This window comes from Melanerpes formicivorus, unplaced genomic scaffold, assembly GCF_026170545.1.
Source record: "Melanerpes formicivorus ecotype bairdi unplaced genomic scaffold, bMelFor1.0.p_v2 SCAF_45, whole genome shotgun sequence".
Classification (NCBI taxonomy): Eukaryota; Metazoa; Chordata; class Aves; order Piciformes; family Picidae; genus Melanerpes; species Melanerpes formicivorus.
The window spans coordinates 5525469-5542332 of NW_027142397.1; the positions used below are offsets into that span (position 1 = coordinate 5525469).

Here is a 16864-nt window from a genome sequence, read left to right on the forward strand (position 1 = left end):
CCTGCAATGTGGGGCTGCTGACCCCAAGATACTGCACCCCAGAGAGGACTGTGGGACTAATCCAGTCCTGGCTGAGCCAAGATGAGAGCAAAATGTTGTTTGGTTGTTTTTCCCCCAACAATTTACTTTCTTTGTCCTGGGCACAGATTGCATGGGGCTGGAAGGGACCCTCAAAGGTCTTATCCAACCCCCCTGCAGCCAGCTGGGACACCTCCAACTAGGGCCCCATTGAGTCTGATCGTTAATGTCTCCAGCACCCATCCTGAGTGCCATAGCTTGAGGAAGCCTGCACTTGGTCACTTTGGGTAGAAAGCCTTCATTTAGCAAGCCTTGCCACTTTTTGCTCTGTTGCTCTTGTGATATCCCCATCAGAGGCTGCCCTGCAGGGTCTGGGCTGTGCTGTTCCCCACCATGGGATACTGGCGTGGCCGATCCCATCCTGCGTGGTGCCTGGGTCACCCTTTAGCACTGAAACTTTTTCAAGGCTGCTCAATAAAAAGAAAAGAGAAACCTGTGGAGCATGTCCCACGGTGCAGGAGGTTAAACAGCAAAGGTTTAAGTGTGTAATTAACTTTGAAGTGAGAGGAGCCCAGACGCGGCAGATGAAAGAGCACCGGGCGGGCAGGCAGCCACGTCCCTTAGTGGCCACGGAGCTTTAATGAGACAGCAGCCTTTGTGCTGCCTTGGTTGGACTTTCTTTTCCTCCCTCTTCCTTGCAAATCTTTCATTCCCCTTCTCCCCTTCCCTGACTTTCCTCCTTTCCATCCCTGGGGATGAGGATGCTGGGTGGCAGTGGTACCCAGGAGGGATGCTGAGCAGCACTGCTGCTCAGCTCCCTGGTGAAGCCCTGGTTGGTTAATCCAACTTCTCCCTTTTCTTTGTTTAGTAAGAAAAATTTGGCCCACCTGATGTTTAACTCCATCTTGGTGCTCAGCCCTCTGCCTGAGCATGTCCCAGTGCCACAGTGGTACCCAGGAGGGATGCTGAGCAGCACTGGTGCCCAGCTCCCTGACCAACTCCTCTAAACCAGCTCAGCTTTCTATTTCTTCTGAAAAAACATCTTGGTCCCCATGGTGTTTAGCCCTTATGTTAGCACTTATCCCTTCTCCTTGGGCATACCGCAGAGCTGTGGGGGTGGCAGTGGTGCCTGTGCTGGGGATACTGGGTGGCAGTGGTACCCAGGGAGGATGCTGAGCTGCTCTGGTCTCCCTGGGGAGCCTCTCAAACCACTTTTTCTTGTTTTTCCTCTTTATTTTGAAACTCCTCCAGGGAGGAGGACTCCACCCCTGCCCTGGGCAGCCTGGGCCAGGCCTTGACAACCCTTCTGGGGAAGAAATTGTTGCTCATATCCAACCTAAACCTCCCCATGTGCAGCTAGAGGCCATTTGCTCTCATCCTATCATTTGTTCCTTGGGAAAAGAGACCAACCCCTACCTGTCTCCAACCTCCTTTCAGGGAGTTGTAGAGAGCAAGAAATTCTCCCCTCAGCCTCCTTTTCACCATCACTTCCCCAGCAGTATTTTTAGCTGCTCAAGCTCCAATCACACCTTCTGCACTCATCTCACTGCATGGAGCTGCTGTGACCCTGGCCTCAAGCCAGCGCAGGGCTGGGGGCTCCTTGATTCCATCTGCCGATTTTCAGGGCACACCCAGACCTGGAGCAGCCCTGGCTGACTCTGACAGCTCCCATCCTGCTGCTGTTAGCCTGCAGAATCGGTATCACCATCCCTGTTGCTGCAGCTGAGTATTCCAGGTTGCAGTCTCCCTGCTCTCCTTTGTAAATATTTTGATGAAACCCTAAGCTTTTGAGAGCTGCTTTGGTTTTACCCCTTCTCACTTGCCACAGCTGCTGGGGCACCCACAGCCACCCGCTCTGGAGCTGGGACCTTGGCATCTAGAAGCTCTGGTGTGCATTTTTATGCCACTGTTGTGATGAGGAGGAAGAAGAACAAAGAACTACTGGAGAGAGTCCAGTGCAAGGCTGCTAAGATGCTGAGGGGACTGGAACATCTCTCATGTGAGAAGAGGCTGAGAGCTGGGGCTGGTTAGCCTGGAGAAGAGGCTGAAGGGGCATCTTATGAATGCTTACAAATATCTAAGGGGTGGGTGTCAGGAAGATGGGGCCAGACTCTTCTCTGTGGTCCTCAGTGGTAATAGGCAAACTTGAACATAGGAAGCTCCATCTAAACATGGGGAGGAACTTCTTTACTTTGAGGGTGGCAGAGCACTGGAACAGGCAGCCCAGAGAGGTTGTGGAGTCTGTCTCTGAAGACTTTCAAGACCTTGCCAGAATGTGTTCCTGTGTGACCTGCCCTAGGTGATCCTGCTCTGGCAGGAGGGCTGGCCTTGATCTTCAGAGGTCCCTTCCAACCCCTACCATTCTCTGATTCTGTGAAGAAGAGGCTGGAGGTTGTTTCTCTCCAGCCCTACCCTTCAGTGAGGAGAGATGGCACCAAAAGCATCCCAAAAGCTCCTGGAAACCAAAGCTCTGCAGAACTCTTGTTTTGTCCTCTCTGTACACAAATCACAGCCAGATCTGTTGGTGAGATGCAGCGACCTGTCAAGCCACCATCATTTCCTTCCCTGGATGGGAGGGAGGGAATGTTCAGGCTGGGAAAAGCCATAACAATAAACCTGTCCAAGGAGGCAGATGGATGGACTTGGCCAGCTGTGCCTCAGCCAGCAGAGTATCTACTCCACATAATTGCAATTTAAGCTTCTGGAGCCTGGGCATCATCTCAGAGGTGGACAAGGATCCAGCCTTGCTGTGCTGGAGCAGTGGGGAAAGTGAGGCACAGGACCAGTTGGTGCTGAGGATGATGCTGAGTGGGATGTGGGTGGAAGAGATACAGCCCAAGAGGAGGAGGTGGTGGCAGTGATGTCTCTGCTGATGTTGTTAGTGGCTGGAAAGAGTTTATTCATAGGCTCAGAATGGTTTAGGTTGCAAGGGACCTTGAAGCTGCTTAGTTCCAACCTCCTGCCATGGGCAGGGACACCTCCCACCAGCCCAGGTTGTTCAAAGCCTCATCCAGCCTGGCCTCCAACACCTCCAGGGAGGGGGCAGCCACAGCCTCCCTGGGCAACCTGTTCCACTATCTCCCCACCCTCACTGGAAAGAATTTCTTCCTCACCCCCAGTCTCAATCCCCTTTCCTCAAGCCTCAATGCGTGCAGGAAAGGCTTTTCCTGGGGAAGCAGGGCTGTGCCAGCCTGAAATGCTGTTTGTCTCTGCTCTGGTTTCTCAGCCCCAGAAAGGGGGGGGTAAAAAAAAAGCTTCCCCAACACAGAACCAATTTCTTCTCCCAGAATATCCCATTTCAGCAGCTCTTGGAACGAAACACTTGGGCAAATCACTTGGCACCGGGGCCCTGACTGTGTTTTATTTGGAAATCCTCTCTCTTTTTTTCCCCTCCCTCCTTTGCCTTCCTGGAAAATTTTGACAGATTTGTGGTGGTGGTTTTTTTTTGTCTTTTTTTTTTTTTTCCTCTCCTGTTAGGAAGCACAGCCAAATTTCAGACTCCAAAATCCAACACGTCCTGTGGTGGGAGCCAAGGCTCCGGGGTCCGCCTGCGGGGGCTCAGCCGCACGTGGGCTGGGCAGGCTCCGCGCTTCGGGGAGGGTTTGAAGCAAGCTGTGAGGTCTTGCTGCCTCCAGGCGTCTGAACAGGAGGGGGATTTGCTTTGAGTTCCTTGAAAACGAGTTTCGGGTGATTCTGAGAGGGAACAAATGGAGCTGAGTGCACCCTCGTGCTGGAAAGATGAAGTGTAAAGGGGAGGCAGAGCCTCAAATAGCTTCTGACTTGCGAGGCGTTGGGGACTGGAGAATCGCAGAGTCGTTTGGGGTGGGAAATGCTTCGAGAGCATTGAATCCAACCAGCCTCTAACTCTTACGAAGTCTGGGGCTAAACCACGTCCCTCAGTGTCCCCTCTGCCTCTTCTAAACACCTCCAGGGATCAGCTGCTCCCTGGGCAGCCTGTGCCAGTGGCTGAGAACCCTTTCAGGGAAGGAGTTTCTTCTGATGTCCAGCCCAAACCTCCCCTGGTGCAATTTGAGGCTGCTCCTCCCTGTCCTGTCACTCGTTCCTTGGGAGAAGAGACCAACCCCCACTTGTTCCCAAACCTTTCAGGGAGTTGTGGAGAGCCAGAAGGTCTCCCCTCAGCCTCCTTTTCTTTAGCTGAACACCCCCAGGTCCCTCAGCTGCTCCTCTCCAGACCCTTCCTCAGGTTGGTTGCCCTTCTCTGGACACGCTCCAGCACCTCAGTGTTCTTGGAGCAGCCAAAACTGAAGGCAGTACTCGAGGTGTGGCCTCAGCAGTGCCCAGGCCATGGGGTCATTATTTTTCTGGGCATCTGAAGGGCTTTTTTTTCAGCATTTGGCCTCCTGCTTGCTCAGGCAAGGTGTTGGAGCATCCCCCAGCACAGAGCACAACCAGTGCCAGCAGCAGGCAGGCCATTAACTGGCAAATCCCCGGGTGGCAGGGGAATTACTGGTGTAATTTGGGGATAACACAGGAAAAAATCCAGAGGGAATAATCCTCTGGCCCAGCTCTGCTTTCAGGCTGCTCCATTAGAGACCGGTTGCCTTTGTTGGTTCTGCTGGCTCAGGGTTTCGCCCTCCTCAGCCCAGGGGCTCCTGTTAATTAGCTTTGGTGGCCTGGCCCCTCTGATCCCCGGGCTTAAGGGAACAATGGGGCAGCGCTAATGAAGCGTGGGCACAGGCAGGCCCTGAGCTGCTGGGGTGAGGGATGGTGGGGGCTGGCTGTGGGATGAGGGCTCTGGATGCAGGATTGGCTTGCTGGATGCAGAAAGGGAGCCTGGATGCAGGGTGGTTGTTGGGCTAATGATTTGACCTGATGATCTTCAAGTTTTTTTTCCAGCCTGAACAATCCTATGGGAGGGCTGGGAGGCAGGATGGAAGGGCTGGATGTAGGATGAAGAGGCTGGCATATAGAATGAGGGAGCTGGATGCCGAATTGAGGGTCTGCATACAGGATGGTTAGTGGATTAAGGGTTGGACTCAGTGATCTTAAAGGTCTTTTCCAGTCAAAACAATTCTGTGAGGGGGCTGGATGCAGGCTGGGGAGGTTGGATGTGAGGATAGAGGGGCTGGATGTGGGATAAGAGGCTGGATGCAGGATAAGGGAAGCTGGATACAGGATACAGTGTTGGATGTGGGTCTGGCTGGCATCTCAGTGTGCTGTCTCTATGTCACCTCTGTGGGGACCAGTGGCATCTTTCTCTTTATTCTGTGCTCAGCTAAGCACCTTGCTTCCACCCTTGCTCTTTGCAAAGGCAAAAAACCAACTCCTGACCCCCAGGAGATAAATTAAAGGGCTCAGAAGTACCATCCCACAACTGGGGGGAGGGAGGGAGGGCAGTGATACATTATTAGGGGGTATGATTGCTGCAGGTTGTTGGAGGTCCTGGCTGAACCCTGTCTCTGCTGGGCCAGGCAGTGGATGGACCCCTGAGAGTTCAAAGTCAAACCTGGTGCAGGGCTGAGGGCAAAACAGGATTTTTGCAGGAGCCTTCTGGGGTCTTGCAAATCCCTCTTGTGTGCCCACCTCAGCTACTTGTTTCTTGGGTGAAGTCCCTGCTTTGGTGTCCAGCCCCTGGGAAGCAAAGCTGGGAGCTGTATCCTGCTCCCATGGCTGAGACTTGCCATGGTGAGATGGGCGAGCTGAAGGAGAGAGCTGGGAGATTAGCAGCAGTCAGGACTGTGCCCTGCCTCACTGGTGTACATGGCAGGCTGCTGGAGGTCCCCTCATGTTTGGGGGGACAGCACCCTACCCCAGCAGGGCCTGTCTGGAGGGTGTCAGTGGGGGCTCACTGGTCTCTCTCTATCTCCACAGCTGGCTGCACCTTCGAGGAGGACAGTGACCCCAACCAGTGTGAGTACAGCCAGGGGGAGGATGATGACTTCGAGTGGGAGCTCATCCGCAGCTACATGATGCCACACCTGACAGCTGACCTGCCCCACGGTGAGTCCTGCTCCTGACGGGGCCCTGCTTGTCCCCTGCTGTCACAGAAGCACAGAACTGTCAGGGTTGGAAGGGACCTCAAGGATCAGCCAGTTCCCACCCCCCTGCCATGGGCAGGGACACCTCACACTACAGCAGGTTGCTCACAGCCACATCCAGCCTGGCTGCAAACACCTCCAGGGATGAGGCTTCCACCACCTCCCTGGACAACCTGTGCCAGTGTCTCACCACCCTCATAGCTTCCCCTCTCCCATGGGACTGGCATGGCCACCATGCCTGGCTGGCATCTCAGGACTTTGCTCTCTCCTAGCTGCAGACCACGTTCTGCTGTGCCCACCTTGAGTTGTCCCTGTGCCTGTTTGCTCTGCAGGATGTTCCAGGCTCAGGGTGCTCCTTGGTTTTGGGACCGCTGACTCCTGCCTGCCCCTGGGGCTCTGGCTCCTCCTGCCCACTGATAATGGGTGGATGCAGGAGAGCTGCTTTAGAGCTGGACAATGAAATGACTTAGTTTTGATTAAAACTTTATTAAAAGCTTTATAGAAAACTCTTCACTGCTCCATCAATCTGCCTCTGGCTGTTTGTCTTCTGCCTTGTTCGTGCCAGGGCTTAATTTGCCTTTTCCCCTCCACCAACTCTCCTCTTCTTTTACCTTCTCCCCCTTGCCATTGCCTTTTCCTTCCTTCCCCATCCCTTCTGGCATGTCCTGGGAGCTGATAAGTGCAAAACAACCCTTAACATGCTGACAGATCCCTGCTCCTCCCTTGATGACTTTGAAATAATTGCTTTGAACTGAACTCTCCTAATTTGTGGGTCTGCTGGGGGGCTGGGGGTTGCCTGGGGGCAGAGAGGAGAGAAGATGAGCTGGGGATTGAGGTGGCTCCTGATGGAGGGCTTTGAGCCTGTAATTACTTGGGTTTTCTGCTTAGTTTTCAGCTGTAATGTCAAAACTGGTGGAGTTTGAAGCCTGGGGGCTTGCAGGGGGCTGAAGGGGTACGGTGGAATGGGGCAGCTTGCTCTGCTTCAGGAAGGAATTGAGGAATTGGTGCAGTTGGAAGAGATCTTTAAGATCATGGAGTCCAACCTTCAACTGAAGACCACCATGGTCATTAAACCATGTCCCAAAGCACCCATCTACAAGATGGGGATTTAATGATGCAGAGCTGAAGAAACAAGCTCCAGAGATGCTGGGGAAGTGGATGTGGCCATCTGAGATGGGATGCATCACAGGACTCAGCCTCTGGGAAGAGCACCTGTCCCTAGTGGTGACACCAATGGGATGCTCATCCCCATGGATGCTCTGAGAGCTGGTCAGTGCTGTTGGTCTTGGGGCACCCATCAGGTGCAGGGACTCCCTTTTTGCACAGTTTTACCCTGATGTGTGTGGGGAGCTGTGCACACAGCTCCTGCAGCCTTATCACCCCTCCTGGTCCCCCCCAGCAGCTCAGTGGATGAGGAGTATTTTGCAGCACCTCTCCAGGGAGCACTTTCCAAAGGAGTCTCGTGGTCTCAGATTAAAATGAGTTTTTGTTGGAGATCAGCCAGTTTCAGGGAGCGTAGGATTTATTGGAGCAGATGCTGGCTGCTGGCCACCCGCCTCTACCTTGCCATCCTTCTTTTCTTCTTGCTTTCTGTTCACTTTGTTTTCCTTTCTCACCTCTCTTCCTTTCTTGACTTGTCTCTTTTGCACCTAAAGGCAATGGGTGGGTCTCTCCCACCTTGCAGTCCTGATCTTTCCAGCTCTCTATTTCTGCAGGAGCTGTAGCAGGGAGGGAGCCAGGTAAGGCAGGCAGGAGGCTGCACCATCCCTGTGTCTGCACCAGCATCATGGCATCACAGAACCACTAAGGCTGAAAAAGCCTTCTAAGGTCAGCAAGTTCAACCATCAACCCAACACCACCATGGCCACTAAGCCATAACCTGTGGTGGTGGCAGATCAGCTGTTGGTGATGGAACTCCTCGAGGAGGTTCCTGCCCTGGGGCTCGATGCAGAAGCAGGGACTGGTTCCTCATTCCTGTACTGGCTCCAATGTGCCTGCTCCTGTCCAGCTTCTCCCTCACCCAGCACCCCCAAGTCCTTCTCCTCAGGGCTGCTTTCTCTCCCCTCCTTCCCCAGCCTGTGCTGAGAGTGAGGATTGTTCCAGCCCAGGGGCAGGACCCTGCCCTTGCTCTTGTTTTGCACCTCATGAGGTTCCCCTGGGCACTGCCTCTGCAGCTTGTCCAGATGTTCAAATGTTCAGAAGATCCAGCAGAGGAGGAGGTGGAGGAGGCATCATCAGGGCTTCATCTTCCAGAGTGCTTTCCCAGAGGCAGATGCTGCTGTGCTCAGAGCTGGTCCCCTGGCACCTCTTGGCTGGCGGTGCCGCCTCCTCCTGTCATCCCTCCTTGTGCTGCCTTCTCACGCAGCTTCGATTGTTGGAGTTTGGGGTTGTTTTTTTCCCCTTAGTTTTATTTTTGTCTCTTGGTGGTTTTGTAGGAGGGAAAGACTTGGCGAGACAGAGAAGTGGAGGTGGGGGAGTGAGTGGGTGCTTCCCTCCTCGTCTTGCTGGGCTGTTTGGGGTTGTTCCCAGAGGGATGCAGGATTGGTGGGAAGGGCGTCTTGTGGGAAGAGCTGTTCCAAGCCAGGAAGAGCTCCTGCTCCAAGCCAGGGAGAACATCCATGGGAGCTTGTTGCTGTCTAGTTCATGGCTAAGAAGGCTATTGGAGTTATCCTGAAAGGCCTCACTGGGATCCCAAAGGAGGGCTGATGCTCCCCAAAGTGGGAACATTTGGCTGGAGACCCCACGTGAAGACTCTGCTGGGAGGGGTGTGAGGATCTCCATGCACAGCCCCCTCGGGCTGGTTCTGCAGCTCAACCCTCAGCTTCAGCTTTTGTGTAACAAAAGTGATGGAAGGCAGCTCTGTGGAAAAAGGCCTGGGAGTCCTGGTGGACAACAGCATGACCATGAGCCAGTAATGTGCCCCTGGGGCCAAGCAGCCACTGGTGTCCTGGGGTACATCAAGAAAAGTGTGGCCAGCAGATCAAGGAAGGTTCTCCCCTTCCTCTACCCTGCCCTGATGAGGCCACATCTGAAGTATTGGGTCCAGTTTTGGGCTCCCCAGTTCAAGAAGGACAGAGAACTGCTTGATAGGGTACATCAAAGGGCCACAGATGATTAGGGGACTGGAACATCTCTTATGAAGAAAGGCTGAGGGGCTTGGGGCTGTGCAACCCCTTTGACCTTTGGCTGCACCCCAGAAGGATTGAGGGACCAGGGAAGAGCAAGTTGGTGACTTGTGGTGGGACTGTGGCCTGCAGGGTGCCACCCTTTTGTCACCAGCTGGCTCCAGGTGAGGTTGTGGTGCCACTGTGTTGGGGTGCATTAAAAAATAACAACCAAAAAAACCTGACTGAAACCCAAAAATGCCCTCTGCAAAAAAAGCCAAAACCAACAGAAGCTGCTGAGGGACTTGGTGTGGCTCTGGGCAGCCTGATTTAGTTGGAGGTGTCCCTGCTGACTGCAGGGAGGTTGGACAAGATGACCTTTGGGAGTCCCTTCTGACCCGATGCAATCTGTGAATCTGTGTTTATAGGCTCCAGCCACCTCTGCAAGGAGCTGCCTGCTCCAGGACTGTGAGGATGCTGCAGTGTGGGATGCAGCACCCCAGTGCAGGAAGCAGCACCCCAACATGAAGACAAGTCCCTCCCGCATTAAAAATACCCCAACCTATACCCTGGGCTTGAAGCTGAAGCTGGGCCCAGGCAGTTATGGGGGAGGAGGAGGAGGATATAATTAGCACACAAGCAAGTGGTGGGAGCTGCTTTTAACGATGCAGCAACACTGGGGAGAAAATTAAGGGGAGGGAAATAGCACATGGGGGAAGCCCTGCCAGAGGAGTGATACATGGGCACGTTGGCACCCGTTGGTGCCTGTGGGTCCTGGATGACCTTAGTGGATGTTCTCCATCTTCTAACACACCCCATCACAGGGGTAATTTTAGTCTTGCTCTTATTGTTTTGGTTCCCTGGCTTCTTGTTGTGACAAGGAGGGGAGGGAGAAGGAAAGGGCTGTGTTTGTCAGTGAGAGCCCAGCAGGTTGAGCAGGTGGAGGTGGCTACTGGGAGGGTTGGTGTTTGCTCTCCATGGTGTGGGGAGGGTTGGTATTTGCTCTTCGTGCCTCTGTCGCCTGGATCGAACGGAGCCTGTGATGTTAGAGCAGAAATGATTTTGCTGGGGGAAAAGAGAGGGGGAAAAAAATAACAGAGAGAAGGAATATAGACGTAGTGCTATCCCCTCTGCCAGTGAAATGTGCTCAGCTCTGAGAAAACAAATTGTTATCCTTTTATTTCACCCCCAATATCTGCCTGGAGGCAGGATGGAGCAGCCACACGGTGACAATTCTGCTTTTTGGTGGTTTCTTTCTTCTCTCCCAGCTCCCACCCCTGAAGGATGCTCTGTGGTACCCTGCACTGTCTCCCCAGCTCATGCTGTGACCCTCTAGGTGTTTTGGGGGTCCTTTCAGGCCTTTTGGGGTCACCCCAGGTGCAGCTCCCAAATGCTGGGGGGAGATGGGGGGTTGCCCCCCATCCCCTGCTGCCTTGGTGCTGAGAGTGGTGGGAGGGAGGTGCCTGGATTCCTTCAAATTAACCAGCGGTGAAAGCTATTAATAATTGAGTGCCTACTGTCAGGAAAACAAGGGGAGAGTGGGATGAATGGCCCAGCTTTGTTACTTACAGCTTCTGCTATTATTAAAATGGAAGGGATATTAATGATCCCCTTGCCTTTGGGGATGGGGAAGATGCAGGAGGGAGGATGCAGGTTTGGTGGGGCAGCTTCCCACCCACCCTGTCTCTCTGGAGAAGCCCAGAACTGGACCCAGTACTGCAGATATGACCTCTCTGGGGCAGAGTAGAGAGCTGACCACACTCTTTCCTCTTCATGCACCCCAGATCACCACTGGCCTTCTTGCCCACAAGAGCTGGCTGCTGGCTCACAGACAGGTTGTTGCTCACCACCCGTGGAGCCAGGGGGGATTGTTCCATGCTCTCTCTCTCCCCTGAATGTGAGCCAGCAGTGTGCCTAGGTGGCCAAGAAGGCCAATGGCATCCTGGCCTGGGTCAGAAGTAGTGTGGCCAACAGGAGCAGCGAAGTCATTCTGCCCTGCACTCAGCACTGGTTAGACCACACCTTGAGTACTGTGTCCAGTTCTGGGCTCCTTGGTTAAAGAAGGTGAGATACTTCAATGTGTCCAGAGAAGGGCAACGAGGCTGGGAAGGGGTCTGCAGCACAAGGCTGGGGAGGGGTCTGGAGCACAAGCCCTGTGAGGAGAGGCTGAGGGACCTGGGGTTGTTTAGCCTGGAGAAGAGGAGGCTCAGGGGAGACCTTATTGCTCTCTTTTAACTATCTGAAGGGAGGTTGTAGCCAGATGGGGGTTGGTGTCTTCTCCCAGGCAGCCAGTGGCAGGACAAGAGGACACAGTCTCAAGCTGTGCCAGGGGAAGTTTAAGCTTGAGGTGAGGAGAAAGTCCTTCCCAGAAGGAGTAATTGGCCATTGGGATGTGCTGCCCAGGGAGGTGGTGATGTTCAAACAAGGCTTGGGTGTGGCCCTTGGAGCCATGGTTTAGTGGTCAGGAGGTGTTAGGTGATAGGTAATAGGTTGGACTTGATGATCTCTGAGGTCTTTTCCCACCTGGCTGATGGATTCTGTGGTTTCCCCTCGCGCCGCAGGCTCCTACCTGGTGGTGAACTCGTCGGCGCACGGCGCGGGGCAGCGAGCCCAGCTGCTGCTGGCGGCGCTGAGCGAGAACGACACTCACTGCCTGCAGTTCAGCTACTTCATGTACAGCCGCGACGGACACAGCCCCGGCACCCTCAGCGCCTACGTCCGCGTCACCGGCGCCCCGCTGGGCAGCGCCGTCTGGAATGCCTCCGGCTCCCACGGCCGCCAGTGGCACCAGGCTGAGCTGGCCGTCAGCTTGTTCTGGCCCAGCGAGTACCAGGTGAGTCGTGGAGTCAGCTCAGAGTGGTTTGGGTTGGAAGGGACCTCAGAGATAGTCTGCTCCACCCTCCCCTCCATGGGCGAGGACACCTCCCAGATAGGCTTGGCTGTTCGAGGTCTCATCCAGCCTGGCCGTGAGCGCCCCGAGATAGAAGGCATCCACAACGTCCCTGGGAAGCCTATTTCTGAGTCTCACCACCCCTGTACTGAAGAACTTCTTCCTCAGCTCCAGTCTAACCCTGCTCTGCCTCAGCTTCAAACCCTTCCCCCTTGTCCTAGACATCCTCTTGGCAAGTCCCTCTGCAGCCTTCCTGGAGGATCCCTTCAGGTATTGGAAGGCAGCTCTAAGGTCACCCTGGAGTCTTCTCTGCTCCAGGCTGAGTCCCAGCAGAGCCTCCCCTTGCCTGGCATAGATTTTCCTTAGGTCACCTGGACCCCCAGCAGTGGGTGACCCTCTGTTTGGTGCCACAGGTGCTCTTCGAGGCAGTGGTCTCCAGCGAGCGCAAAGGTTACCTTGGCTTGGATGACATTTTGCTGCTGAATTATCCCTGCTGTGAGTGTCAGGGGATGGGACCTGAGGCTGGGGGGTGGGTGGTGTGGGGGTGGGTGGTAACAGGTGCTGCTGAGTTGAGCTGAGCAGCAGGGTTTGGAGATGGTGTCCATTGGGATGGACCACTGGGGAGAGCTGATGGATCATAGAATTGTTAAGGTTGGAAGGGACCTCAAGGATCATCCAGCTCCAACCCCCCTGCCATGGGCAGGGACACCTCACACTACAGCAGGTTGCTCACAGCTACGTCTAGCCTGGCCTTAAAAGCATCCAGGGATGAGGCTTCCACCACCTCCCTGGACAACCTGTACCAGTGTCTCACCACCCCCATAGTGAAGAACTTCTTCTTGATATCCAAACTCAATCTGCCCTTCTCTAGTTTGAAGCCCTTGCCCCTCATCCTGTCACTGCAGGCCCCTGTAAACAGTCTCTCCCTGATTCTGGGCTCAGAATCCTGCCCAAGATCTTTGCTGTGGGCTTGCTGTGCAGAATAGGGATCCTGGCTAAGCCCTGAGGATGGGCACTGTACCCACCTGGAGCTCAGCTCCAGCACCTCAGCATCCTAGTGCAGCCTGGTGTCACCTAGTTCTCCTGTTGTCGCTTGGGCTGGTGGAACTTCATCTCCTGGGTACTTTTGGGCATCATCCCTGTGGGCTGTGGTAGGATGTTGACAGCAGTGCCCCTGTGTGTGTTCCCTGGCAGCCAAGGCACCACACTTCTCCCGCCTGGGCGATGTGGAGGTCAACGCAGGGCAGAATGCAACCTTCCAGTGCGTGGCTGCTGGCAAGGCTGCCGAGGCCGAGCGCTTCCTCATGCAGGTGAGCAGTGGCAGCGGTGAAAGCAGCATCTCCCCCAGCAGCCCTGTGTGTCACTTTTGCAGTGCCTCTGTGACTCTGTTTTGGGACAAAACCACACTGGGCAGCAGGGAGAAGGGCAGCCCCTCCACACCTCTATGCAGTTGTCATTTGAGGACATGTTTGGTAGATTTGGGTCATAGAATCATAGAATTGTTTTGGTTGGAAGAGACCTTTCAGATGATCCAGGCCAAAGGTTAACCCAGCACTGCCAGGTCACCACTGAACCGTGTCCTTCAGCACCACATCTCCGTGGCTTTGAAATCCCTCCAGGGATGGTGACTCTACCACTTCCCTGGGCAGCCTGGGCCAAGCCTTGACAACTCTCAAGGGGAAGAAATTGTCCCTCCTGTCCAACCTAAACCTCCCTGGTACAACTTGAGCCCATTTCTTGGCTTGGTCACAACTGGATTTAATTCCATTCCCCACCACTCTTTGGGGCCTACCAGCCAGCCAGTTTCTGACCCAGCAGAGTCCACCCATCCAGTGCCATGCTGTGCCTGCTGGTGACATCTTCTCTCTCCCCACGGGGCAGAGGCAGAGCGGTGAGGTGGTCCCTGCTGCCTCTGTGAAGCACATCAGCCACCGGCGCTTCCTGGCCACCTTCCAGCTGGACGAGGTGTCCAAGGCGGAGCAGGACCTGTACCGCTGTGTCACTCAGTCCAGCCGGGGCTCAGGGGTCTCCAACTTTGCCGAGCTCATCGTGAAAGGTGGGTGACTTGCTGCTGCCTGCTGGGTTTCTGGCTTGGGCTATTTCTGCTCCCCTGTTTGCAGAGGAAGAGGAAGGTGAGGCCCTCGGGGTGATGGGGTTGTAATACATGGGTGGTTCAGCATAAAAGCAGGAACCTGCCTTTCCTGGTGGCCTTTAGATCATTTGTGTTTGATTGCAGTAGGTGGGAGTTAATTAATGATGGTGAAACTGTACAGCACCATGCTGGGGCAGCCTCATACCTTACAAAGATAATTAAGGTTTGATCAGATGAAACCCTGCTGCAGCAGATAAAGCCTCAGTAAAAGTGATGGAGAGCATGGGCTGACCTGTAAAGGCTGAATGGCGCCCTCCATACTTTGGTGTCCATCCCTGTGTCCTCTGGGCAGGGCATCTGAGTTTGTCCTGTGCTCTGCACTGGGAAACTGTTGGGTTTGGTTTGTTTGGAAGGAGATGTTGTGGTTGACTGCAGCTAGTGAAAAACAGAACAAAACGCTGGGGAGCTGGGGATGTACCAGTGGCTCCAGGGCTGGGGATGCTGTGGAGCTGCTTCTGGAGGAGGATGCTCCACCTGCCCTCTCCTCACCTCTCTTCTAGAGCCCCCCACACCCATTGCGCCCCCACAGCTGCTCCGGGCTGGCTCCACCTACCTCATCATCCAGCTCAACACCAACTCCATCATCGGTGACGGCCCCATCGTGCGCAAGGAGATCGAGTACCGCATGACCTCGGGGCCCTGGTCGGAGGTGCACGCTGTCAACATGCAGACCTACAAGCTCTGGCACCTGGACCCCGACACGGAGTACGAGATCAGCGTCCTGCTCACCCGGCCTGGTGAGGGGGGCACCGGCAAACCAGGGCCACCCCTCATCAGCCGCACCAAGTGTGCAGGTGAGTCACAGAGTCATGCAGCTCTTTGGGTTGGAAGGCGTCTTGAAGGGCATCTGCTCCAGCTCCCCTGCATGGAGTCAGCATGGTGAGGGTTGGAGGGGACCTCTGGGGAGGTCCAACCCCCGCTGCTAAAGCAGGGCACCCGCAGCAGCTTGCCCAGGAGCACAGTGGCCAGGTGGGCTTGGAATCTCTCCAGAAAAGGAGACTCCAAATCCTCTCTGGGCAGCCTGCTCCAGGGCTCCAGCACCCTCACACCAAAGAAGTTTTTACTCCTGTTCAGATGGAACCTCCTGGGTTCCAATCAGTGCCCAGTGCCCCTTATCCTGTCACTGGGCACTGCTGACAAGAGTCTGGACCCATCCTTTTGCCCTCCACCCTTTAGCTCTTGCCTCTGGGGCTGCTCTTCTCCAGGCTCAACAGCCCTAGGGCTCTCAGCCTTTCCTCCTCACAGAGATGCTCCAGGCCCCTCTCCGTGGCCTCCAGTGCCCTCTCTGTAGTAGTTCTGTCTCACTTGAACTGGGAAGCCCGGAGCTTGACCCAATGTTCTCTTTCCCTCTAACAGCCCCAAGCCCCTGAGACACTGTGCTTTGTCACTCATCTCTCCTCACCTCTCTTCCCCCCGCAGAGCCCATGAGAGCCCCCAAGGGTTTGGCTTTCTCCGAAATCCAGTCCAGGCAGCTGACTCTGCAGTGGGAGCCTCTGGGCTACAACCTGACTCGCTGCCACACCTACAGCGTCTCGCTCTGCTACCGCTACCTGCTGGGCTCCGGCCACAACCAGACCTTCCGGGAGTGCGTCAAGATGGAGCGGAACGCCAACCACTACACCATCAAAAACCTCCTGCCCTACAAGAACATCCATGTCAAGCTCATCCTCTCCAACCCTGAGGGCCGCAAGGAAGGCAAGGAGGTGATATTCCAGACGGATGAGGATGGTGAGTCTCTGCAGGGAGCTGCTTTTGCCCTCCCTGCTGCCCCGTGCTGGTTTGAGCCTTAACTGGAGTTTAAAAGCTCTAATGAGAGCAGAGTGAGATTCCTCCCTCCTCCCTTTCCCTAGTAAGGAAAGGGGAGAAAAGGGGGAAAAGAAAAATGGGTAGGGACAAGGGAAGGAGGTATGTCTACGAAAGAAATAGTTGAGCTCTGCACAACCCCTGAGCAGAAGCCTGCTATCGAATCTTCCTGAGTGAGACTCACCCCCATTTGGGACCCACTGCAGCATGCCACTCTTGTCTGTGCACTGGACACTGCTCCTGAGGCCCAGGCTGGAAAAAGCAAAACCTGCAGGGCTGGAGCAGAGCTTGGAGAGTCTTCAGGTCCAGCTTTCATCTCTGAAGTCTGAATTCAACACACCCTGCCCTGCAAATCAGCCCTTGGAGCATCCCCAGCTCTGAGCCTCCCGCCCTGGGGCAGGCAGCTTCATGCTCCTGGTGCTTTGTTCTCTAGCTGTAATGGTTCCAGCTGTTCTCACTCTGCTGGGGCTGCTCCAGCTGTTTTCTTAGGCAGCATTAATACAGCAGCTCCAGATGTGGTTTTGCTGCACTCTTTCCAGCTCCTTTCCCCTGCGCTGTGATCAACCAGGGCTTGTGGCTTCCCCTTGAGTTGAACTTGGGGCTAGATACATGTTTGGTCTTGGGTAGGATCAAGGGCTGGGTATCTGCCTGTGGATATGTTGTAGGTCATGGAATCCCAGACTGGTTTGGGTGAGAAGGGTCCTTTAAAGGTTATCTTCTCCAACCTCCCTCCAGTCAGCAGGGACATTGCAACTAGAGCAGGTTGCTCAGAGCCTCAATCAACCTGACCTGGGATAGTTCCAGGGATGGGGCATCTCCACCTCTCTGGACCACCTGGGACAGGGTCTCACCACCCTCAGTGCTAAAAGTTTAATTCTTCTCTGCAACCTAAATCTGC

The 16864-nt window shown here is 54.8% G+C and overlaps 1 protein-coding gene across 4 annotated transcripts in view; it reads left to right on the forward strand.

The window, feature by feature from the left end:
- PTPRU (protein tyrosine phosphatase receptor type U) overlaps window positions 1–16864 on the forward strand; it is a 73569-nt gene that overhangs the window by 13958 nt on the left and 42747 nt on the right. For all 4 annotated transcript variants that reach the window (XM_068159404.1, XM_068159405.1, XM_068159406.1 and 1 more), the window contains exons 2-8: window positions 5851–5979; window positions 11683–11954; window positions 12425–12506; window positions 13206–13321; window positions 13893–14067; window positions 14664–14957; window positions 15583–15891. In XM_068159404.1, the coding sequence (XP_068015505.1) occupies window positions 5851–5979; window positions 11683–11954; window positions 12425–12506; window positions 13206–13321; window positions 13893–14067; window positions 14664–14957; window positions 15583–15891 (1377 nt within the window). The remainder of the gene's footprint in view (window positions 1–5850; window positions 5980–11682; window positions 11955–12424; window positions 12507–13205; window positions 13322–13892; window positions 14068–14663; window positions 14958–15582; window positions 15892–16864) is intronic.